Source organism: Ambystoma mexicanum, chromosome 9 (genome assembly GCF_040938575.1).
Source record: "Ambystoma mexicanum isolate Mex_15411 chromosome 9, UKY_AmexF1_1, whole genome shotgun sequence".
Classification (NCBI taxonomy): Eukaryota; Metazoa; Chordata; class Amphibia; order Caudata; family Ambystomatidae; genus Ambystoma; species Ambystoma mexicanum.
In genome coordinates this window covers 360,093,884-360,119,967 of record NC_090931.1, presented here as the reverse complement: position 1 = coordinate 360,119,967, position 26,084 = coordinate 360,093,884, and the positions used below count along the sequence as shown (strand labels likewise).

The following is a 26,084-nucleotide window of genomic DNA, read 5'->3' as shown; positions in this document are numbered from 1 at the left end:
AAGTCTCTCTCTCTCTCTCTCTCTCTCTCTGTCAGCATTTCTAAATATGAGCAATGCCTGAAAGTCTGTGTTTGCATGTACTTTCCTTGCAATCACTATGTGTTCTTGTCGTGTTCTTTGTCAATGTGACATTTCAAAGAATATCTATCTCATGGCCTTATGTCTGCCTACAATACATCATTTATTCCTCCATTTCTCCACTGTTGGCTTCACGAAATCCCTCTTTCCGTGTCTGTGTGCAAGAGCTCTCCCTGCAAAAGCACACTCTCCCTCTCACCACGGCAAAAGCTCCTCTGCTGAGGCCATGGCGCTGCCTCCCACCTTTTCTGTCTCTGCGAACACCACCAGCCATGCTAATAAGCCAGGCCGTCTCTCTACTCGCAGAAGGGTCGTGTTATCTGTCTCTGCCTGCCAAGCAACTGTTTACGAATACCTTCTTTCACACTAATTCATAACAACTTCACACAGAGCCCAGTGGCGCTTCTGTTTGTCTCCTTCCAGAAATGGCTTTATAATGCCATATGCCTAAATCTTTCTAGCGTTTACTCTTTCTCTCACAAACCCAAGCGCTATCTATATGCAAACTCATTGCATATTCTAAGTGCGTGTCTCTCTACATGCATACATGATACATAACAACATATCTCTACAAATATTGCAATGTGTCTCTAAATGGCACTACATGGCACTTCAAATATGACAGTGTGTCATTCTATAAGCAAATGGCTAATGGCTACCTATATGTGGCAGAATAATTGTGGATAGTGCAATGATACTCGTCAGTACTAATCAGAATATATGATGGATAACTAAACAGGATACAATAATGGAATGATTCCATAGCAAAGGGTAATGATGCCATAATGATAACAACAGCCCAAGCTCCCCAATTATCAGGTTTTACACCCGCCCATGTTTTATTATTTAAAAAGTGTCAAAACATATGTATATACAATAGTCATATAACTTAGCCCCCACTTGACAAAATCCATTCAGTCTTTACACAAACATTGAAGGTTGGGTCTATAATCTTTCTCAACACTTTTGTCCACATTCTTCAAATAGCAACAAATTTATAAGCCATCTAAAAATATTGAGACCCACCTCTAATTTCGCCCCTCTTGAGAAAATCACACCAAACTTTAGAAAACCATTTATATCTAGATCCAAAATCGTTTTGCCAAATGTTGTGCAGATTCCTCAAATGGCACCACATTTATATGCCTTTACAATATTTTGGGACCCCCTCTCTAATTTTGCCCGCTCTTGACAGAATCCCACAAATCTTTGCAAAACCATTCAGGATTAGTCCTAGAATAAAATTGCAAAATTACATGGAGTGGCGCAAAAATTATAAGCCATCCAAAAACTGCTTTTCCCCAACCCTGTAATTCATAAATGGGTACAGATGTCCTAGGACATCTGACGTGTCCGCGAACACCACAGTACTTCCCCAGGACATCTAGAGTGTTCGTGGACTTTCGGGAGGAGAAAAAACCCATTTTTTGGCTTCTTATGCTCATATCCAATCCAATCCTCACCCCCCCACTCCCCCAGAGTTTGAGTTGAGTTTGTTGAGTTTGACGTGAAATGCTGTTTTTAAAAAAATGTTTTCACTGCGCTGTCCGCGGACCCCCAAAAAGTCTGCGAATCCGAGATGGCAGGAGTTTCAGGAAAACCGACGCATTTCTCGTTTTCCAAACAGCCAATTAGCGAGCGCGTCCCGATAACCGCGCAAAAGTCAGTGAATTTTTGGGCCAATCAGAGGCCAGTCCGTACAGGGAAGTGAGTCCGCGGAGCGGACATAGATATCACAATTTTTTTTTACTTACATTTTTGTCGTTTAAAAAAACGACTGGACGGATTTACACCAAATGAACAAAAGCACGCTTTCGGGACCAAGCCACCGCTCCTGCCGCAAATTTGGTGAAAATCCGTCCAGCGGTATGGGCTGTAGGCGTGAGCAAAGTTTTTTCCTATTATGTCTATGGGAAAAAAAGAAATGTTGGGACCCCCCCTATAACTTTGCCCCCCCTTGACCAAACCTCACCAAACATTGCAAAAAAAATCAGAGTGGGCCATATACTTATTTTTGCAAAGTTTGGTGAGGATTCCTCCAGGGAGGGCGAAGTTATAAGCCACTCAAATTGCACTCACCGATCATAGGGCTGGTCGAATTATGAAAACCAAGGCAAGTGGTGAACCAGTTTTACTGGCCCGGAATGTATGCCAATGTCAAAAATGTTTTAACTACATGCTCTCTGTGCCAGAAGACTACTTTACATCATCCACCACCTGCACAGCTGCAGCCCTAACCAGTTATAGAAATCCCTTTTTCTCGAATAGGAATGGATATCGTGGGACCACTGGAACCTTCTAGGCTTGGGAATGGGTATTTCTTGGTGATTTTGGATTGCGCAACCAGTTATCCCGAAGCCTTCCCTTTGCACTATATTCATGGGGAGGGAATCCCCCCTCAGGGAAACCGGGAGGACTTCAGGCGCCAACGCGGTACAACAGACCGTTACCCACCCTTCTTCCACCTCTTCCTTGCCTTCCCCGTGTCCTATAGGTTCCTCTATGTATCGCTGTCATATCAGTGACATAAGTACTGGGATGAGGAAGAGTCCTAACCAACCTCTCAGAAAATCAGAGTGAACAGTCTAGTTATCCAGTATCAAGTGTCTTAAAGATGTAAGAGGGTCAAATATTTTTGTCAGTCCCTCCTCATAGGCACAGCGAGCAGAGGTCCTTGCCCGCAGCAGAAAGAGCTATGACGACAGCTACTGACTGGGACGAAACAGGGAGAGTTTGAGTCCCTACCTGCTTTGCCGTAGTGCAACGTGCTCAGAACGAGTAAGACTTAAGGCCCCGGTGCAGGAGAGTGGCAGAGCCATGGAAGCCAGTGCGAGAACATGAAACAGCTGAGAAAGAGCTGCATCAAGATGAACGGAGACCAGAGAGGGAGGCAAATGGCTGGGAGCCCCGAGAGATGGTACGGGTGCTGCCTGGGGACCTCTGGTCCACTTAAGAAAGCATTGTAAAGGGGTCTGGGACCCACACTTCAGAAGCCATTATGAAGGGATCACACACCACGCTGAGCCATCGCATATCTTTTTTTCTGTGTCTTTCTCTTGTTGCATCTCTCTATATGCCATCCAACTCCTAACTCCCACAATCCTGTTCTTAATGGGGCTCCCTTTTATTAACGGCCACATGACTGTAGGCATAAGAGTTCAAGTAACTTGACTGCATGATTGGTTTCTGGTTGTTTACCCTCCATCCTACCCATGGGCTGTGAATGAAGTTTCAATTACTCTTGAGTGGCTCAGGCCTCCACAGGCTGATGGCTTAAAAGGTGTGTTGCCCTCTTGGAAAAAGGCAGTCCTTTCTCTATGGGTGCAGGACCCCATGATGGTAGTGCTGATCTGTATCGCTGAGGTGCTTCTCTGTATGTGCGCTCCACCGACATGCGGTATGAACCTAGAGCTTCCCTCTGCCAGAGCAGGGGAAACTGTGTGGGATGTGCCAGGATCCCAGTTTGTGCTCTTGGCATCTGATGTTGCTTGGTTTCTAGGGTAAAGAAAAAGGGTCTTGTGGAGTCCCCCAAGCTTACGTTCTCAAGTCAGATACTTAGTTGTGTACTACAACTAATGCTTGGAGCCCACTGCAAAGGTTATTGGTCTCTGATTGGGTTACAGTCTTTGAGGGAAGGGATGTGGCATAGTCCCTGTAAGATCCATCCTATACTGTCCCTGGGGTCATTGTTGTGGTGTGGACTGCATTCCCTCAAAACCAGGGTCTCCAGGGGCTTGTTCCCCAGCCCCCCCCAAACTAACTTTGTTACAGGGGCTAAAATTACTTCAGCCTGACAAATACCCTGGTGGAGGATGGGGAGGGAGAAAATACTACCCAAAGAGACCCCTAGGGCAAGAGAAAGAAAACAGCAAAAGATTGCTTGGGTAGCCATCTAAAGAAAAAACCCTGGAGCAAGAGGTGGAATGCTAGGTCATTCTCCAGTAGGAGTGCATCATATGTTTACAGAGACACTATGTTTTGTACTTTGTAGGGTCATCTGCCAAAGCCAAATAAAGAAGTATGTGTGTTGTGGCACTTAAACCATCCTGAAACTGTGAGGGATCCCTTTCCAGTTTACACCTCGGAATTGCCTTTTTAGCTTAGGGTAGAGGGGTCCATGAAATGGGTCCTAAGACTGTTTTCCAAGACTCTCACTTTTTGTGTTCGTTCTCAAACCTTATAATTATTCCTCAAACCCCTCCCTGCAGAGAATCCATAAAGGTGTTGAAATGTCCATGTGTGGTGTTTTCTCTATTGCAACTTCCTCGTGACATAAAATAACGGTTTCTTTCTTCCTCACTGCACCTGTTTCACCTGTTTCATTTCCGTGGCATGACCATTCCTTTTCTCTTCTACCTCCTCAGTGACTAACCCCCTGCTCCTTACATCTCTAACCAGCAAGTGGTCCTATAACTTCTGGGAATGCTAATGGAACTTGTCTCTTCCCAGTGACTCATATTTATTGCCTTTTGTCTTCTCTCAGTTTCAGCAAAGGAATATGAATTTGGGAATTTATATGTCCATTTCTTCATTGAACTTCCGAAACGTAAGTAACAAAGGTGGCTTCTGTTTTTGTATTAAACAAAATAGCCCTATTTGGGTCTACAGCTATTTTCAATGCATGTTTACTTTCCATCACTGTTGACTTGAGCATTGTTCTTGTGCACATGTTCTTAGAAGTGTCGGGAGATGGGCTCTTTGTCCTCTTTCAGCCGAAGTGACAAAAACATGGCACGACTTATTAAGGGATTATGTGCCCATTTCTTCCCACTACGTATTTTTTTTAAAAAAAAGTTAAGGCCTAGGGGACAAATACATGGAAGACAGGAGACTGATTTGGCAATGAGAATATGTGAGTGTGTCTGGAAGGCCATTTGTGCAGGCATGAAAAAAGTAGATGTGATTTGACTCTCAGATACACAATGCAACATTTGATTTTGTTCCACTACTAGGCACCTGGAAAACTACTCCCTCTTTCTTTGAGGCTGAGGACTGCTGGACCTGCAAGGAGCATTGGCACATATGTTCTGAAAATGTTAGCGGGGTAGATGGGAATTTTGGAGAAATTCCTTTGAGTGAATGCAGTTGGTGAATGGGATTTACATACCTTTTGGAACCTCTGGTTGCAATGTTTAACTTCTTCCAGGGCTCAGTGGTGTAATGAACCCATACAAGGAGATAGTTATATGTTATATAGAGCTCTCACACGTGCGAAGAAAGATCTTGAAACTTTGGAAGACTGTGAGATGCACCATAATGGAGAACTGGGTTGAGAGCCTGCTGCGCCTTTCAGATTATGAAAAAATGATGTTCCCAAGAAGAGAAAGGGAACATGACTATGAGGACCTACAGAGCTGCATGGGGAACTGGGGACAAACCCCTGCATCGGGAATTGATAACCCCACCTTTCTTCCACCCCAGCCCGTCTTGGAATGTCCACCCCAGCCTGTCTTGGAATGCAACCAGCTTGGCCCTTTGTGCCCCTTTGCCTTCCCCCTTCTCTTTTTCCCCCTCCCTCTTCACTCCTTTCTCATGTGTGGTGTTGCGTGTTTGTGTCTTCCCTCTTGTAGCGCGTCCCGATACCCTAGTTAAAGGGGTCATGATAGTGGGAATGTTGTGCTTTGATTTGGTTGTCTCACCGGGTGGCTGATGGGGAACGTGTGGTGGATATCCCTGATGATGTGAAATACAGCTACTGAAGTGTAATTGCTGTTGTTTCTATATCTTTGTATGGATCAAAAGTTTACAAAGTCATTTTTTAAAAGAAGAACTGTCTGGTAAGTGTAAGGTTTTACTTGCAATAGCCAGGCCACACATGAGAACTGATGCTATACAGGTCAGACTGTATGCTCGTTCAGAGGTAGAGGGTCCTGTGACAAATTCAGGGAATTCATCACTTCCCTTAGGGGGAGCCACCCCGTGAGGCTAGGGGTTGAGCCTGCAAAACAGGACAATTCCTATGGGTCTGGGAAAGCAGGACCTCACTCTGAGCGACTGCCTTCTTGTGGACAAGGACTTCCATTCCTATAAAGAACTGCCTATGAGGAATACTCTTGCTGCATAAATGGGAGTAGAAAAGATTAATGTGAATTCTGCTTTGCATTCCAAACCCATTGACGTAACTCCCATATTGGTGGCTCAAGCTAATTCTGGAATTCCCTTTGACATCAGCAGCGGACGGAAAACATGCCCCTTTGAATTAAACAGTGAGAATAAAGAGACGAGGTAACTTGAATGGAGGAGGAAGAATCCTACCCAGAGGCGAGCCTCTGAGGTGCGAATGTTCTTGAGGGGCGGAGCCATGCTATACTGTGGAACCGGCGGTAGCGCGGGAAACCGAAGAAGTGAGAAGCTGGAAGGCCAACACCAAGAAGGGCAACATTGCAGAGACTGAAACGGAGATGGCGGAAGAACCGTCTTACCTGGTGGCGTGACCACACTGCAACCATGGTAGGTCTGGGGCCTGAGAACCGACGCCGAGAACAGGTTACACCAGAGGAAAGAATCCTCCACTCTTGGTGTGATAATCACTGGGGCTGCTGAGACGGGCAGGAAAAGTCGAACTCAATAGAGGCCCAGGGCGGAATTAAACGGCAAGAGGAATAAGTGATCCAGAGGACCAAAGGGACCGGGTGTGCCCTAAAGATATACAAGATATTCTTACCAGAAGGGAACCAGAAGGGTTCAATCAATCTTTACAAGGCCCAGTATTAGGGGAACGTAAAGGTCCTAGTTGGTGTAAACAGACAAAGAGTGTAGCCCCTTCCTGGCAAGAACTTAAGACATTGGGTTTGTACAAAGACTTGCACATTTTCCTGAGGAACTTAAAAAGAGACTACTTATTGGTTTTTGATCACTGACGAGCACCCTTAATTTTGTTTGTAGGCAGAGAAATGTCTCTTGGCGATAGGGATAGATGGGCCTTATAAAACCCTTGAAATGTTAATCTGAAGTCTGACTCCTTCTGGTCCAACAGTTCTCAAACAAACCCCTTCTGAAGTACCTGGAACAGGAGTAGTCGAGACCTGGTCTTGGGTGGTTTTCTTAGTAGCAGTCTAAGGTGGTTAATACCTGGCATTGCTGAACTGACTGTGAGATGAATTTGTGCTAAAAAAGAAAAGGCAGAGAATGCAAACACTTCAATAGAAAGGGTAACACCCTCCTTTGGCTAGATCGGGCTACAGGTACCACTATGAAGCTGTTCTAGCAAATGACAAGGATGACCCTGTCAGAAGACAGGAAGATATCTCTGGTCCAACTTTCAGAACCTTCCACGAGGTTGCAGCTCTTTAGTGAGGAAAGAACATGTGGCAGAAAGGTAGTCTGGAAAACCATATAGGCCTGATTATATGTTAGTTAGTTATGGGGTTGACACAGGTCAGGCGATTGATCATTGCTATGAATATCGTACCCACCATAAGCCATCAACACCAGTGCCATGAACTGCATGAGTGGATGTGGTTTGGGTCTAGCAGAGGGATTTACAGACACCAAGCCTCAGTGTATCTTTGCCTGATGGCAAATATCCATTTGTCTGTCAATAATTAATAAACCCAAATGTGCAGTGTTGCACCGATGTGCTAGGGCAATTCTATTTTGAAATATATTACCAATAGCAATCACAGACATGTGTCTCATTGATCGAGGGCCAGTAATATAAATAAAGGGAAGGCAAAAGATATGCATTAATGAATCATACACCAGATTAAAATCAGCATAATTAAATACTTCTGAATACTTTTTATAACATTGAAATTCGACTTTAGTATCATTCAATTGTTGATGTACAATGTACAAACATTTTGGAACATATACCAAATGTTAAATTGAGCATATTAAGAAAATTGCTGCAAATCATTTATACTGGGAAGTCAACTGTTCAAAAACTGTTCAACAAGTTCAGCTTTAGGTGGACAGTGCTCATTTGCAATATTTTGTTGCATTGTCTGTGTCCTAGGAACAAAATCAGGATCGATTCCATGAGTATGCATGGCCAACACAGTCAAAGTGAGATCTTTCACAAAATCAAATTGAATTTCCTGGTATACTGTCTTGGCCACCCATTTTTTGCTTTGTTTTGCAAAGGCCAAGGTGTAACGAAGCATCCCAAAGCATCTGGCAGTTCTCGATTGTTCTCTCCCTAAGTTCTCATTGTGCACTAATATATCTTGTAATGTTCGGGCGTGCATACCGTCGATGCCGAAATGCAACCTTTTGGGCCTGTACTTTAGGCACATATTATGGAACACCTCCAAATCTCTGGTGTGACAGAATTCTGTGAGTCCCTTTAGGTCTCTTGAAAAAGTTTTATTGTACACAATCTTCTCAAGAGCTTTGTGTGGGGTGAACATGGCACCAACCACTTATTTTTGCGTTCCTGCTCCTCTGATGAAGGTCCATGTGCACATTTGTGTAAATATTGGTTTTCTGTCCATGAGTGAACGTTGGAAAGGTGGTACATTAATGAGCACCATTTTTCAAGTAGAATTACCACAGACCCATCACAAGTTTTGGAGCTCCACCAAAGATGGTTGCTGAAAGACTGAGACCACTGTAAAATATTTTCCGAACCCTTTTTTTTATCCAGCAGCTGTAATTTTTTTATTGACTGATTTGGCAACATGCCACACATCAAATTGATGACACATTTTTTGGAAACTGCTCTCGCATGACCATGGCAATTGAAATATGTCTGTCAGTGGCTATGAGGTCTATTTGCATTCCCCTCGATTGAAGATGTTTGAGGGATTTGATGAAACCATGTTTCTCCATGGCCACAGAGGATGTACATTGGGATACCTGCACAATCTCAGAACTCACAATTTTTTTAGTTCCCATGTCTTGAAAGTTGTATGTGCAGTACTTTGCTGAAAATCCGGGGCTGTCACACTGCCCGTCGCCAGCTAGCCTGAACGGTTTGCCAGATAATGTGCTTTCAATTGACATCTGTTCAATTTTCTAGGCTTGACTAATAGCCTGGAATAAGAATTCCCTTTGATATTTGTAGCACTGGGTTTTAGCAAGGAACTGAACTTCCACAAATTGACAGAAACTGGACATCTTACTGAAAGTCGGGCCACTGAAAAGTAAAGCTTCTGAACATAGATTTCCAGCTGGCACTTTAACCAGCATCGGTTGAGCGGACTATGAAAATGTATCATGAAGGTGGACGCAGCTGGCTTGGATTTTCAGGTTAGTGCCTTGTAATACACGAGACACATTCACCCATGGCTCCCCGCATTTTTTCCCCCTCAATGTATGGACACATTTGAGCATCAGTTTAATCTCTACCAGGCAGCTGTCGAATACAATGTATTTTGGATCCTTTATTTGCCAATCGTCCTGCATGAATGGGGTTTGTGACTCAACTGTGGTGAATAAATCGGCCAAACTAGCCAAACTGAAGTCGAGATCTTTGGCAAGTTCCTCGGTCAATTGCATTGAAGCTTCAGTCTCTGTTAGCTCAGCTTGTGTTATTTGCACACAAATTGGAGAAACAGTCAACATGGAATGTTTATTGGGTGGAACTTTTTTTGTGGGTATAGATTGTGTCAAGTGGTCTGCAAGGAATTCCAATGCATCTTCATTATATTCAGTTTCATCTTGTCGAGTTCTCACATTGTAGCAATGGTCCAAGAACACTTTGCTGGCTTCGCCGGTCACATTCAATTCAATTTCAGGCCATTGGGTGTAAGCATCACGAGTCTGCTTATTGACTGGACCACGCTGCGCCTCAAATAGTTGCTCCATGGTGAAATCTGTTTGGCAAGCGACATCTTTGATTTCATTTGTTGTCTGTGTCTTTATACTTCTTTTCCTTCTGGGCCTCTAGGAGATGTGTTGTAAAAACATGTTCAATGTATAGCACACATACAGCAGATAGCACTTTAAATCCAAAAACATGTTATGAAGAAAACACCAGCCAAAAACACTTCTGAGAAATGAAATTGCTTGTTAGTTACCCTTGTTTTCTTGATTTTCTGTGAAACCGTGGTCTTCTCTGTAACGACAGCACCAGCAAGCTGATCCACCACCTCTGATCCATGTGCTTCCACTTCTAATTCCAAACCTTGTGTACATTCCTTGAACAGAATATTCACCCAAAAAAAAGTCAATCGTATTGGAAATTAAAATCTTTCATCGCACACATCACTTACACACATACCCTTGCAAACAGTGTATGTCATTTAGTCAAAATATACATTTCAAATTTCACCTGATAGATGGCAAGTGTACTTGATCAGAGATCACTGTGCAAAACATACTGATTGTAATGTTGCCCTCAAACATTTTGCAATGGATTCTGCATTATGGAAGAAGTGTAACGTTAGAACTGAAATCCTACAAGTTTGAAACACTGCACATTTATATGAATGCCACTGTCTAATAGTATCCTATCTAGGATTCACTTTCTTTCATTTAAGGGAACTCTAAGTACGCATACCACATAATCAGAAACAGCTGCAAACGATGATGTAATTGTAGTCGAAGTACCAGCATCCCCCTGTAACGCAGTACTTGTTTTAGTACGGATGAAAACAGTGAAATGGAACTGAGACAATGGGATGCAGACAATGGTACACATAAAGAGAAACCCATAAATGACGCCTAGTGTAAACAACCAAAAGGATACAAACTATTTCATATTATTTGAAATTCCAAGCATAATACATTCTCGTAAATGAAAAGTGAAATAAAATTACCTGATAGGCGCTTAAAGTTGTTGTTGACTCCGGAAAATAAATGGATGCAGAATCTTGCTCCTTCATTTTCAGTGCATTTTCATAAAGTGGTACAAGGGAAAATTAGATTTGCATTAGATATGTGGGAAGATACAACTGTCGAGAATATGAAACTCTGCAAGTCTGTAGGGCTCACCATTGGTATACTGGACGTGTCGGTGGTTTCGTCACTTGCGAGGGCCTGTGTATCCATCAGTATGCTTTCCTAATAAAATGGACATGTCAAGCAACCTGATTACGAGAACATTATGCTTCTTTTGAAGGGCACTATGGAATTGTTTTCTATGTTCATAATCCATAAACCAGGGACAGAGGTATAGTAAAATGTGGTATAATTTAAATGTAATACAATCTGGTAAATATGCAAACGTTAGTAAGACGTATTTACACCAAAAGCACCAATCTGTTCATTAAGATACCTTTTCAGTACCCCACCGCCTACAGCTAATTCTTCATCTGGGACTCACTTGAGGCAGCGTGTGCATCAATAGAGTTGGAATTGCATTTTGAAGCAATTTACAAAATATTCTGAGTCCACGCTTTGTTGTGTACTTCAATTGGTCGTACATATCGTCTGTAAAGTGCAGGCTGCAGATGCAGAATCGATTGCCCCTCAGGCCCTTCAAGACATTCTGTGCTCTACTTTCAATCTCGTCCACCGCAAAACCACAATATCGAACCCACCTTCGGGAGTGTATGTAGAACTGTGCCGCCCTGACGTTTGACATGGCTCCTAGAAGGGCAACCCAAAACCATACAAGCAGGCATTCTTGAAAAATCTATAAGATCTGTATAAAAAAAGTTTACATAATTACAAACAAAATTGTACTGTATGCATGAGATTGATGGAATTATATCACAGCTTTCTGTGCAGTGTTTGTTCTGGTCAAAGAAGCAAAACTTGTTTAGCGTAGTCGAATATATACTGGGATAACTTTCATATAGAATTGATTGATATAATGCGAATCGTAACGTGTTCCTCGTCCGTTGAATGTACTTTCATGCATCAAAAGAAAACCTGCTTATAGACATGATCCGAGAATGATGCGATTCTATTTCTATGCACACTGATGAAATGTGCTATATGTCGAGATCAAAACACTTGGACCATTAGACAATGGTAAAGTCATTGAGCTGAATGAACATTACACTACTGGGTACATTCTGTCGAAATAGATAGAAAATTTGACATCAGAAATAGATAAATATAGAGAAGTTAATAGGTGACCTGCCCTTACCTTGACTAACAAACAATTAGATTCAGCAAGCAGGGGAGTTAGTAGCAGGAGAACAGGTAGTACGATCAAGAGTTGACTTCCAGTGCTCAGAGATGTTCTCCAGCTAAATATCAAGCGGTTTATAAAGTATTAGAAAAGTGGGTGTGTATGTGAATGTGTGACCTGTTTCTGTTGGGGTCTGCTTGAGGGGAGCCTGGAGACACTGGGTCTGGGGAGGCAATGTGAACAATGGCCACTGTGTGGAAGGTACCTTTTGAAGTGTACATGGTGTTTGGCACCTTGGCCGTTCACATCCCCGCCAGTCCCCTTGCAAGCGCACATCCACAGGTGCAAACTTCCATTGATACTGGAGGGGGGATGGATAGGCATGAGGCGTACAGAAAAGGCCCGGAACACAGCTGATGGGAGGACACACTTATGTGGATTGGAGGGGCGCGGTCTGCTTCAGGGGAGCCTGGAGACACTGGATCTGGGGGAACAATGGCACCTGGGCGGAAGATATCTTTGAAGTGTACATGATGTTTGGCACCTTTGCCGTTCCCACCCACCCAGTTCTGTAGTGGGTTATAATGGTGGGGAGATGGATTGTTGTGGAGTAGGTGAGCGTAAAGGGGCACCAACTATTCTTTCAAGTCCCTCATAGACTTGCCACCAGCTAGCCGTACATTTATTTGTCTCTTATTTATTCTTTATCTTATTTATTTTATTGTCATTCTATGAACTGCTCTGCCCCTCCCCCCCACACTTTTCCCTCCCCTGCACTTACACGATCTCAATGTCACCTGGCCTAGTAAAATTGTTGTCTTGGTCTTCCCTCTGTTCACCCTTCCTTGCCTTGTCGCGCCTTGAAACTCTTCTGTTTAGGCGTGTTATAAATGCCATATCATATCATAGACAAGTGAGCCTGTCCTTGATTCACTGAAAAATTAAACAATTCATAAAAGCTAATTTGTATTTTATTTTATTTTATTGCTGATGTTGATGGCACAAATATACTACAAATTGTATACTTCGGGTTGATTTAAACTTTCTAAGGTAGGTGGCAACAGCTTCCCTACTAAAGCGGCTCAGCTCTGGAACTCTCTGCCCCCTGCTATCCGAGAAGATCAGCCCTTTCAAAACTTCAGATCTAAATGCACCAACTGGCTCAAATCATCCGATATCTAACTCCAGCCGTGTGTCTACTAGATTCAAACACTTTCAAGTGGACAGTAAAGTGATGTATAACTTCAATGTCCACTGCTGCCTGTGACTATTCTGTGCATGTATGTACCTGTATTGCTAACTTATTTATCTGTGTAACCAAGCTGAGAACCTTCCTGTAACTGCCACGCCCTGATACCCTCGGGTCTTGAGCACGTTTCAAATGAATAAACAAACAAACATGAGGAATGACAGCGACTTTTGGAAACGCGTACCGAAGTGGAAACTCCCAATCCACCACAAATGCGTCCCCTAGAGCTCCTTTTTGGGGAAATTCCCTGGAGCAGAACAGCTTGAACTTCCGGTTGACACTGGTTGCGAACAGATCCACTTGAGGGGTTCCCCAAAGGCCGAAGATTTCCAGAAGGACTGCCTGAGCTAGTTCCCACTCATGGGAGATCATGCTCTGCCTGCTCAGAGCGTCCGCCGCCGTCTTCTTTTCTCTGGCTAGACGATCTGCCAGAAGAGCGATTCCTTCTCTCAGTGCCCAGAACCAGAGCTGCATTGCCGCTCTGCATGGGGGCAGTGACCCCACGCCCCCTCTTTTGTTGAGGTAAAGCATGGCCACTGTGTTGTCCATCATTATCAGGAAACCTCTCCCCCGTATTGAGGGCAGCAAGGCCATCAGTTCTAGTCAGATTGCCCTCAGCTCTAAAAGGTTGATTGGGAGTCTGGATCCCAACTGAGACCAGTGTCCGCTTATTGAAAGATCTTTCATGCACGCTCCCCATCCTATGAGGTAGGCATCTGTCACAACTGTGGTCTGCGGCCATGGTTGCCAAAAGGGTTCTCCTCTCATCACCTTCTCTGAGCAGGCCCACCACAGAAGATCTTGGGTGACCTTTCGGCACCTGAAAATCCATCCTTCTGCCAGAGAATTGAGACCAACGGGATCTGAGAGCCTACTGAAGGGATCTCAGTCTCAGATAAGCTTCTGCCACCAGAAAAATGCAGGATGCCATGAGGCCGAGCAACCTTAGGAAGTCGTAGGCCGGAAGACGTTGGGCCCTTTGGAATTTTTGGACCATCTTCAAAAGATGTTGAGCCCTTAACTTGGGTGGGAAAGCTTTTCCAGAGGCTGAATCCAGTTCTGCTACAATGAATTGAAGCGTCTGTGAAGCTGTCAAGTGGGACTTCTTGAAGTTCAGAGAGAAGCCCAGCTCGTGGGGGAAGTGGCAGGTGCAATTAAGATGACTGAGACTGTTTGGGATAACAAGCCCTGATCAACCAGTCATCCAGGTAGGGTTAGATGTGAATCCCCTCCCTCCTTAGACTTGCTGCCACCACTGCCATAACCTTAGCGAAGACCCTCGTGGCTGAGGTGAACCCGAATAGCAGAAACTGATCATGAGAACCACCAACTGTGAACCTCGGGTAATTTCTGTGCTTCTGATGTATGGGCACATGAAAGTAAGCATCCTGAAGGTCCAATGACACCAACCAATCCTGGAGTCGAGGGGCCTGAAGTATTTGTAAAAGAGTTACCATCTTGAACTTGTCCTTCCTGAGGAACTTGTTCAAGCATCTCAAGTCCAAGATGGGTCGCACTCCCATGTTCTTCTTGGGAATTAGAAAGTAGGGGGAATAGCAACCCTGGTTTCTCTCCGCTGCAGGTACCAATTCTATTGCACCCTTCCCCAACAGGGTGAGAATCTCAGTTGAAGCAGCAGATCTGGAACCAAGGCTGGTCTGGTTTTTTGGGCCGCAATCAGGAGGTCTCTTTAGGAATGGAAGGCAGTAACAGTCTGCTACCGTTTATAGCACCCATGCGTCCGAAGTTATGCTTCGCCAACTCTGGAGATGATGTGACACTCTGCCTCTTACAACAGACTTGTGGGTGAGGGAGTCCTTTTGCAGATGAACTTGCAGCTGAGGGCAACTCTGCAGGCTTTGAACAGGAGCTCTTCCTCCTTTACCTCTGCCTCCAAGAGGTGCTCTTCTTTGGCCTCTCTGCGAGAATGGACCTCTTCCTCTAGAGACCGAGGAATACGAACGAAAAGGACGTCCTCTCCATCCTTGACCTTAAGATTGAGGTTGTCGGTTTGCCGTCCCTAATGATTTTGCTGCAGCTTGTGAAGCTTGCAGTTTACTATCAGCCTTTTCTCCAAAAAGAGAAGTTCCATCAAACGGCATGTCAAGCAAACATGCCTTTAGGTTCTGCAGAAAATCCTGATTTCCTTAACCAAGACATGCGTCTAAGCACTGTACTGGAAGCCATGGATCTGCTTACTGAATCCACCATATCTAGGCTGGACAGTAAAGATTGCCTCATAGTATCTCTTCCATCTTGTATTAGGCTTTTGTTAATAATTTGTTAACAGATGGACCAGAATCTGCCTTTAGCAATTTTCATGACTCTCACCCTTAAGGGTGCATAAAATGGTAAAACGGCCTCCGCAACCGGACCACTGTCTGAGATATCCGTGAGGTCATCAGTTTTCACAGTAGCTGTGGGTGGGCTATTCTGGAGGGTCTGGTGGAGGTCCTTTTATGGAACCTCTCGGCCAAATAGCTAGCAGCAGCGTTGTTCAGGGATTTGTGAGTGAGGGATGGAATTTTCAGTTTGATTCTGTCGTTAGTCGAGAGCTAATTGTTTTGCCCCCTAATCTCAGAAATGTGATCTCTCCTAGCCACTCCAAGGGACTCTCTAAGGGCGTTGTTTTGGAGTGTTTGGATCTTCCTGACTATTGCTTTGTTTGAGCCTATATAAAGGGCCCTACAATAATCAAGCCTGGACAGGATGAGGGCTCTGGCCAGGATGATGCAGCTGTTGTTTGAGAGGAAGGGTTTGCCGGTTCTGATGAGTTTACAAGGAAGCCAGCATGTTGACTTGTTTGGTGAAGGAGAAGGTTGAGTTGAGATAGAAGACAAAGGTTTTCACCTCACTGGCCACTTTAATGAGGTTGCCGTCAATTATGAAGGAGGCGTATTCAGTCCCGAATTTTCTTAGGTTGGTGTAGGTATCTAGAATGATGGGTTCTGTCATCAGGACGTTGAGGAAGTTAGGGGAAACCATGATTCTCATTGCTCCGGATTGGGCCAGGAGAACGTGGTACCCAGACCTTCTGGAAATGGCCATCTGCCCTCCAATTCGTCATCCCCAAAGAGAGGACCTACTCTCATAAGAGGGAGGTTGCATTCTTCACCCAGAGATCAGGACTTGCAATCTTCGCACCTGGTGTCTGGAAGGGTGAGATATAAGGATTGGGACCTTCCGCAACAACATAATGGAAGAGTTGCTTTCGGTGAGGAGGCCAGCAACCAAATCCCTGTACCACTGTCATTGGAATAGATTTCACAGCTGGTGCAGGGAAAAGAAAATAGACCCTTTCACATGTAAGCTTCCCCATGTTCTGGATTGCAAGTGGCCACGGTGAAGGTTTACTTTGCAGCACTATCTATCTTTAAGAGATCTCCAGATGAGGGATTGTATTTCAAAGTGCTGTAAGGAACTCATGGTGGCAACAGTAAAGACAGACACAAGTTATCACAGTTCAAGGGTGTTTATTTAATTGGATAAATGGGTGAGAAAAACGCCTAATCTAAACCTAAATCTAAGATGGGCAGCATCAAATAATAAGGCAGTCCTGTCAAATAAAAGGGTCTATACTAAAAAAACTATTGCCAATCTTTACCGCAAAGTTACAAAATAGTGTGGGATGATGTTCACCAGAAAAGAAAGAAGTGTTCACAAAATAAGTCAGGATGGTATAGCTGGGGTTTCCCTGCCCCACGTTTTTAGCACGGGGCAAGGCGGGACTCGCTTCTCCAGCACAAGGTTACAGGTCTTTTTAGCGATTTCAGGACCTTCGGTGGGCTGGTCTCTTTCATACAAAGTCTCTTGCAATGGCCTCATGTGTCAACAATAACAAAACTAAAGTTCCTTTCCGTAATCTTTTACGTTGGGTGATGACTCTTCACCCCGGGATCCCCCTCAACCGGGCTCTGATTCTTCTTGAATGTTAGCCTCCCTCCGTCGGGTTCAATACGGCCTTTTACTCAAAATATTTTCACCTGTAGTTTTCACTAAACCTTTCACTGCAGACATCCCTTAGCCGGTTTCACTCTTGTCCACACAATGTTCACAGGGTTATTATGTTTCACCCCAACTTGCAGGCATCCCTCAGCCGGGTTAACGTTTGCTTTAGTTTGCAATTTCACAGTTGATCAGAAAGCGGGGTTCCCTTCCCCTAACTTTCTCATGGCCATGGGTCAAAGACTTTTGATTGTACAAGGGGTTTTACTCGACCCTCGTATGACCGCTTTGACCTCTTCCATCGGGCTCTCCTAGGGCCTCCTGGTATTTGTAGTGTCAACAAGAGGGGACCAGCCCAGAGTCTTTCGAATGAGCGCCCACATGGCGACGGACCACTCTGTAGCTTGTCTTTCCCTGGGCTTCAAAAGTTCATTAACACACAAGTTCTTTGCTCATAAGTTCTTTCAATTCATATAATGTTTCCGTTTGCAACCTTTGCTCAGCACAGCCCGGTTTACGATCGTTTCTCCCTCCGACCCACCGGCGGTGCTGAACTCCTTGGTGTTGTCTCTGGAGTCAAGGACGGTACCACTGTAGCAGACGCATCTGCCCACCTTGATTATTAGTGCGCGAAGGCCCTGTGCACCTTTGACATCTTTTACAGCACATGCCAGCTGTAGTTCCCGGTCTTATGATTCCTTTCACTGAGGCTTAGTGGGTCTGGGTCGAAAAGGGCAAGGGCACTTCCCTCCTTGTCGTCCTCTGAGGTCTCGCCACCTCACTCCTCCTTTTGAACTGCCGTCCTAGAATAACTGTCTCCTTGTGCGGTTTGCCTTGCTCAAAGTGTGCTCTCGTGCTCCACCTTTTATCCCTGTGCGGAAGGGAAAGAGCCGTCAGGTGTGTGTAGTTATTGTCAATTGCCTACTCTGCCTAGCCCTTGTGCTGGGACATGTCAGGTAAACGGCTCTGGTATTAGTCCGTTGTCTCTCATGGTGTAAGAAAGTGTTTGTGTCAGAAAGGGTTGGTGGGGGGTAGAGCTTCTAAATATCCTACTGGGTAGGATGGGGAAAATGTGTTATAAGGAAGGGGGTACCGCATCTCACCCGTCGGTGTCCCACTTCCACTCCCTGAAGACCCCCCACCCCCCATTCAGGTGATCCTCCTCCACTGGTACACACCATGGAACTGGATCCAATAGCGATAGCCGTATTCTGGTCATCTGGATAACAGATCTCCGGGGACTAGCGGGTGAGACACCTACAGGTTTCTCACAGTGCCAATTGTAAATACAATTTCTTAAAGGCTTAACAAACTTGTTTCCGCCTATTCCCTTCATCGTGCCATCACAAGATTTAAATCTAGTACTAAGATGTCTTATGGGAGCTCCATTTGAACCCTTACATTCATGCCCTTTAAGAATGCTAACCATGAAAACAGCATTTTTAGTAGCTATCACTTCTGCCTGTAGGGTAAGTGGGCTACAGGCCCTGTCTTCCAAACAACCCTTCACGTCTTTTTCCACGGACAAGGTAATTCTAAGAGTTAAGTAATCTTTCCTTCCGAAAGTTGTGTCGGAATTTCTTGTTGCACAGCATATCGTGTTACAATCTTGTTATCCACCTCTCCGTGCATCAAACAACAAAGAGAGACATCGCCTGGACCCTAAGAGGGTACTAAGCTACTGCATTACAAGAATGGCAAGTATTCGTCAAGATGATCAGCTATTCATCGGTTACGCCGGTCAAAGTTTAGGCTTGGCGGTCACAAAACAAACAATCTCTAGGTGGATTGTTATGTGCATAACATAATGTTACTCTTTGGCAGTCAAAGACTTGCCTGAAGGTTTGAGGGCGCATTCCACTAGAGGGGTGGCTGCTTCCTCAGCTCTGGAAAGAGGTGTACAAGTGAGGGACATTTGCAGAGGGGCAACCTGGAAGTCCTTGAATACTTTCAATACATTGTACTGTGTAGATTCTTTGTCAGGAGAGGAAGCCAAATTTGGCAAAGCCGTCCTTCATAGTATAAACAAATCAGCGATTCTTGGCTCCCACCTCCTAAGTCAAACTGCTTCGGAGGTCTATCAAAGATGAGGAATACATAGGTGGACACAATCAATTCGAAGAACCAGTTTTACCTGTTGTAACGTTCTTTCGACTGGATGTTCCTCCACTTTTTCCTCAGCGCCCTCCCATCCATCCTCTCTCACTTTCCTAGAATTTCCGTATATTACACCTTACTTTCTCGCAACGTCAAGATTCTCCTCCTATGACACAGAATGCAAATTAAAGGAGGGAAAAAACAAAGAATTGAGGTAACGGTCAGCGTGTGTGCTTCATATACCAGCATTGACGTCACAAGGGGTGCTACAAAAGCCATCGAGGACCAAGACTCAACGGTGCACGACAGTCGACCTTATGAAAAAAGAAACATTCTGATGCAAACTGCAAGCAGACTTTCATTTAAAAAATGAGGAATATGTGGGAGGAACATCCAGTCGAAAGAACGTTACCACGGGTAAGTAACTTGTTCTTCTGCAGTATCAATGGGAAGTTCAAGAATTCCATGCTTTCAGCTGCTAGTAATTGATCAATTTACCGACCTCTGAAGAATTAAAGGCTTAGTTGACCCTGCCGGTATTCCAACCTACCACAGCAGGCTGCACGCAGATTACAGGGGCAAGTACTTAGTTCACTATACTATCTGACCGGCAGGTTATGACCATCGCCTTGATTCATAACTTAAGATTCCTGATCAATTTGGAGAAATCAGAATTAGTAGCAGCTCAAAGCATGGACGAGAAGGTAATTCCCCTTGACCTTTTTAACGTGAAGCCTCCAAAAGGGAAATCACAAAACCAGGAAGTCCAGCTGGCGTGTGGTGTGACAGGTGTCAACGGCACACAGAGCCCTCCCATGCTGATGGCCAAAGCGGGGGAAAGGACTTGCCGCCGTTGTACCGTCCTCAAGTCCCTCAACTCCCAAAACTCCCAAAACAAAAAGCTCCAACAGTTCAGCACAGCTGGTGCAGACTGATAGTAAACCGAACTGTGCTCGGCCCAAGGTTGCAGGCGGCAACATTGTTGAACAAAGAACTTGTGTAAATTGAACTTTAAAGAAACCAAAGTAAAATGTCCAGAAGCAGAGTGGTCCGGCGCTGAGGGGGCGCTCATTCGAAGGACTCTGACTGGAGCCTTTTTGTGTTGTATTGTTTTGTGAAAACTACGAGAACCAAGAGGCCTTAGGAGAACCCAGATTAAAGTGTCGAAGTGGTCCTAGAAGGGTTGAGCAAAACCCCTCGTACACTCGAAAGTCTTTGACACAGTAAGGAAAACTGAGTGAACTGTGAAATTGGCAAGTGTGAACCCGATGGAGCGATGCCAGGAGAAAGCTTGGGGAAGGGAACCCCTGCTTTCTGATGGGATTGGGAACTTTGATATGGGCAAATGTGAACCCGACAGAGGGATGCCTGCGAAGACATTGAGACTTTTTGAATGCTACGTTTTGTGTGAAAGGCTGTAGTGAACCCGACTGAGGGGAGGCTAACTTTTCAAGAAGGATCAGAGCCCGGCTGAACGGGATCCAAGGGGCGAAGAGCAATCGCCCAACGTGAAAGATTACCAGAGAAACTTTTGTTTATTGTTTATGGTCCAGCAGGCCTTCTAAGGCAAGCGACTATACAGGAAAGAGACTTGGCTCCAGAAGGTCCTGGCATAGTTGAAAGGGACTGTAACCTCGTGCTGGCGAGGCCCAGGAGTGTACTGTGCTCAAAGGTCCCGCCTGTGCTAAAAACGTGGGGAAGGGAGACCCCAGCCATAACATCCTGATTTATCATTTGGTGAACACTTCTTCTTTTCTTGTGAGCATTATCCTACACCATATTGTAACTTAGTTGTAAGGATTGGCAATAGTTTTTGTTTAGTATAGGCCCTTTTCATTTGAAAAGATGCCACTAGGACTGCCTTATTATTTGATGGTCATAGCTTGCTCCTATCTTAGGTTTAGATTAGGAGTTTTTCTCACACATTATACAGTTTAGTTAACACCCTTGAACTGTGATCACTTGTGTCTGTCTTTACTGTTGCCACCATGAATTCCTTGCACTGCATGAAGAGATTATTTCCTTGCGCACGCGTGACATTTGGGGCAAACATACTGTGGGTTGAAATAAATGACCCGCTGGCACCAGCAACCTCCCATGGAACTGCGCTTAGTTACTAACGCAGTCTCTGCCCCTTCTGACACATTATAGACGCATGGGCTTGCACACGGGTGCTTTCCTCTAGCCCTCCTCGGCATACATCCGCCTCACGCTTACTTAAAAATTAGAGGCTCGCAGTAACTTCATTTTTTTACACGAGCGCTGCTTTTCTCCTCAGACTTCTTTTGGTATTTGTTATTACAATAACGTTCTTGACAATGCGACAGTTTAAACAAGCTTCTAATTACACAGTCTCAAGTTAGCTCCCGTATCGGAGTGTACTGAAAATATGTACAATTCAAATATGATCCTTTCACTTTACCTTGAATATAATTGAAGTAGGTGAGCTGGCTGAATATAGCGCCCATTGTGCCTGTTGTGCATACCCTGCTTAAAGGGCCCGAAATCTCCTATTTATCCCCGATTCCCGAAGTTGCCTGCCTCCAAAATGGCTGTCGTGCAGACAAACATGGCTGCCTGACAACGTTGCCATAGCAACAAGCGTGCTTTACAATAGCATCGATTCACCGGCAGGCGGAAGCTGGCTCTATCTCTTCCGGCAAAGGCCTGCTGGAAAAGGCCCTGTTCTGCGCTTGAATGCGCACCGTCTCTATCATCGGTAATAGCTTACGGTATGATCCAACCCCTGCATCTCATTCCTGCCATTCCCATTCGACACAAATGTTATCATTCATTCTCACACGACGATGAACTGGCCCCACGATCCCCCACCAGCAAATCCATAGCAACCAGCGGGCGGACACGATCGTTGAGCCACATACTCCTCCTACTGCCTAAACTTCGCAATCCTAAACTTTAAAGATCCTAAGAGAGCTGCCTGCCAACTCGAATAACAATGCCAGAGCCATCTACCTCCTGTATGACCAGATAGTCACCCCCACAACCTATTATGGGTTATATATGCAACTGTCTCACACAACGGCCGCATGTAACCAGCCCAGCCTTGATTATATGTAATACTACTCACCCATCCAATCTGCTCGCTAGCCTACCTAAAGCAATTGGTATTAGCCTACCTGTGCAACTGATACTGGCCTACCTGTGCAATTGATTTTAGCCTACTTGTGCAACTGATACTGGCCTACCTGTGCAATTGATTTTGGCCTACCTGTGCAATTGATTTTAGCCTACCTGTGCAATTGATTTTAGCCTACCTGTGCAACTGATACTGGCCTACCTGTGCAATTGATTTTAGCCTACTTGTGCAACTGATACTGGCCTAACTGTGCAACTGATACTGGCCTACCTGTGCAACTGATACTAGCCTACCTGTGCAACTGATACTGGCCTACCTGTGCAATTGATTTTAGCCTACTTGTGCAATTGATTTTAGCCTACTTGTGCAATTGATTTTAGCCTACCTGTGCAATTGATTTTAGCCAACTTGTGCAATTGATTTTAGCCAACTTGTGCAATTGATCTTAGCCTACTTGTGCAATTGATTTTAGCCTACTTGTGCAATTGATTTTAGCCTACTTGTGCAATTGATTTTAGCCTACTTTTGCAATTGATTTTAGCCTACTTTTGCAATTGATTTTAGCCTACTTTTGCAATTGATTTTAGCCTACTTGTGCAATTGATTTTAGCCTACCTGTGCAATTGATTTTAGCCTACCTGTGCAACTGATCTTGGCCTACCTGTGCTATTGATACTGGCCTACATGTGCTATTGACATTAGCCTACTTGTGCAACTTATTTCTTTGCCGACCCAACCCACTAGTACAATTGTTGTACAATCAACACTAACCTGCTACAAGCCCACTAAGTGAATCTTAAACTGACCCAAAACACCATCTGAGAGCCCACGGCATAGCCCTGAACATGCTTGACAACTTGAGAACCCTACCTTTAGTATTTACACTTGGCCTCCTAGTCATTATGTCTTTAGCCACCCCCCTAACGTGCCCTCCTCTGGATAGAAATATGAGACTTAGATCCAGATTATCCCGGCTCTATGACCCTAAAAACACCAACAACTGCACAGTGTTACCCACGCCTAACAATCAGATTACGTCCAACATAGTAAGAAAAAACCTCTCTAGTCCCAATAAACCCGAAACCAAACCCCCCCCGACCACACAAATAAAGTCACACTATCCCTATCTGGATCACTTATCAACGCCAGATCCCTAGTAGCCCACGCCTCTGAAATTGCAGATACATTGCACAATGAGAATCTAGATCTTCTAGCCATGACTGAAACTTGGCTCCATGATGCGGCAGGTCCTGCCCTCATGATAGCAATACCTGAGGGCTACCAGTTACTCAGAGTGGATAGGCCTAACTCTCGCGGTGGCGGCCTAGCTATAATTGCCAAAACGAGCCTCTCCATCAGACTTGCCACTCCAACTACATGTCCCCCTATCTAATAACCGTACTTTAACGATCCACTTGATATTCAGACCTCCTGGCCCACTAGGAACCTTTGAGGAGGACCTTACAGATATGATAAGTAGCAACACTAAAATCCACTCACAAACCCTACTACTGTGGGATTTCAACCTCGACTTAAGTGAAGCTGAAAACAAACACATCCAAGCTATAGCTGAACTTCTCATAGATCATGGACTCTCACAAAAAGTCCTATCCCCCACCCACATCAAAGGAAGAACCTTGGATTGGGTGGCTGACTCGAACTGTAACATCATTATTACAGATCATGTACCGCAACTATGGTCCGACCATCACCTCATTACCTTCTAAACCACACTCAACATCCTCAGTCCTAAAACCATTGAAACGGCACCCCCACCCCCCACAAGAAGCAAAAAGGACATCACAGCAGAAAAACTACTCCCACACCTCATCCCTTCTCTGAATAACGTTAACAATAATGCTGACCCTAAATCTCTAGTGGAAATCTTCAATACTGCCGTGTCCCAAGCCTTGGACTCAGCCGCCCCACTAAAAATGCGCAAAGCTAGACAAAAATCCCACCTCAACGCATGGTTCACACCTCAACTTAAAGAGTTAAGATTACAGAAAAGAAAATTGCAAACGATCTGGCGCCACTCCCCGACTACTGTCAATAAGGATGAATTAACAGAACTCTCCAAATATTACAAAAAAGAAATAACAAACACAAAAAAAATATATTCAATGATAGAATTTCAAAAGCTAGCTCCAATACTAAGGAACTGTTCTCCATCTTACGTGAAATGGAAGCCCCAACTCCACCGGCAGACACAGTCCCGAAGGACAAGCCATGATGCACTGCAATTCAAAAAGCCCTCCTAAACAAAATCACTACACTCCAACAAAAAATAGCAATTAAGCCTCTCTGCCCCCCTCTGAGCAACAACCATCCCTTGACAGAGGGTGTAACACAACTACACCATTTACCTTTAAAGAAATCTCTATTCTTGACACGGAAAAAATCATTCTCTCTCTAAAACCATCTAACTGCAAGGGCGACAGTTGCCCACCACAAATTATAAAGGATGCGGCTAGAGACCTTGCCCCATTTATCCCCAAGCTTATAAACGCTTCCTTTAAAACCAATGCAGTACCCAATAACCTCAAAGAATCCTGGGTCCTTCCCCTGCTTAAAAAACAAATACTAGACCCTGCCATCCCTACCAACTATAGACCAATTACCACTGTCCCCTTTCTACTTAAAATTATTGATAGAGTAGCCTATAATCAAATTCAGGAATACCTAGAAGTTAATCACCTACTAGGACCACGACAGTTTGGCTTCCACCCACTCCACGGTACGGATACTGCCTTGCTAGACCTTAAAGGCATGGTCTAGTAAATTTTTTTTATTGTCCCTACGGGTCGGCCATGTTTTTTTAAGCCTAAGTGGCTCGATTTTAGAAAACTTTCCTATGGACCTTACCCGAGTTTTCGTCCATTAAACGCATGCGAAAACAGGCACCAGGGAGCTGCCATTTTGTGATAATCCTATCATTTCCCCCATCGGCCTAGCTGACCTGCTTTTGCGGCACTAAATCATCTCCCCCGCCCCTGAGCCTGTCATCAGCAGATTCGTACCGCCCATTTCCCAACGCCAAAGCACGTCTTGTGTCAACATTCGCTGCGCTTCAGCTAATGACGTGTCGCCATGAAAATGGCAGGACGCCTCTTTCCTCAATAAGTATAAACAGACCATTTCACAACACACAGCAGAAGATTTTCGATTCCATTCCTATCTCTGTGTTACTTAGAGTATTTTGTGACTCGTTTCTGTGCTCTGGTCAGCTACCTTCGCCGCTTGTAGCCCATGTGAACACCTGTACCATCTCGGTAAATTATTTTACTTTGTTTACCACACAATGGCTACAATAATGCCCTACATGTACGAGCCCGAGTATACCGAGGAGGAACTACTGGAAAGGGAAGCACGCGAAAACGATGGGGATTCGGACGGCAGTTGGCAGGACGAATCAACAGATGAAGAGCCTGGGCCTAGTCGCATGGACGGCGTCTCCACCTGGTGCACATGCAATCGGTGCGAGCTAATGCCAACCGAGGAGGAGAACTGCTGCCGAGAAAACTCGGGATGCCTGGCCTACATTTCGGAAGGCATGCCACGACCGCAATGCATCACCGAGCTGCCAGACTTCAGGGCAGCCTGCCTCACACGGGCCGTGTTGAGGATAATGATGGTGCTTATGCACGAACTTC

The 26,084-nt window shown here is 44.8% G+C and overlaps 1 protein-coding gene across 2 annotated transcripts in view; it reads left to right on the top strand.

Moving 5' to 3' along the window:
* Window positions 1-26,084, top strand: part of MKS1 (MKS transition zone complex subunit 1) — a 927,592-nt gene that overhangs the window by 710,302 nt on the left and 191,206 nt on the right. For both annotated transcript variants that reach the window (XM_069614786.1, XM_069614787.1), the window contains exon 11: window positions 4,562-4,624. In XM_069614786.1, coding sequence (XP_069470887.1) covers window positions 4,562-4,624 — 63 coding nt within the window. The remainder of the gene's footprint in view (window positions 1-4,561; window positions 4,625-26,084) is intronic.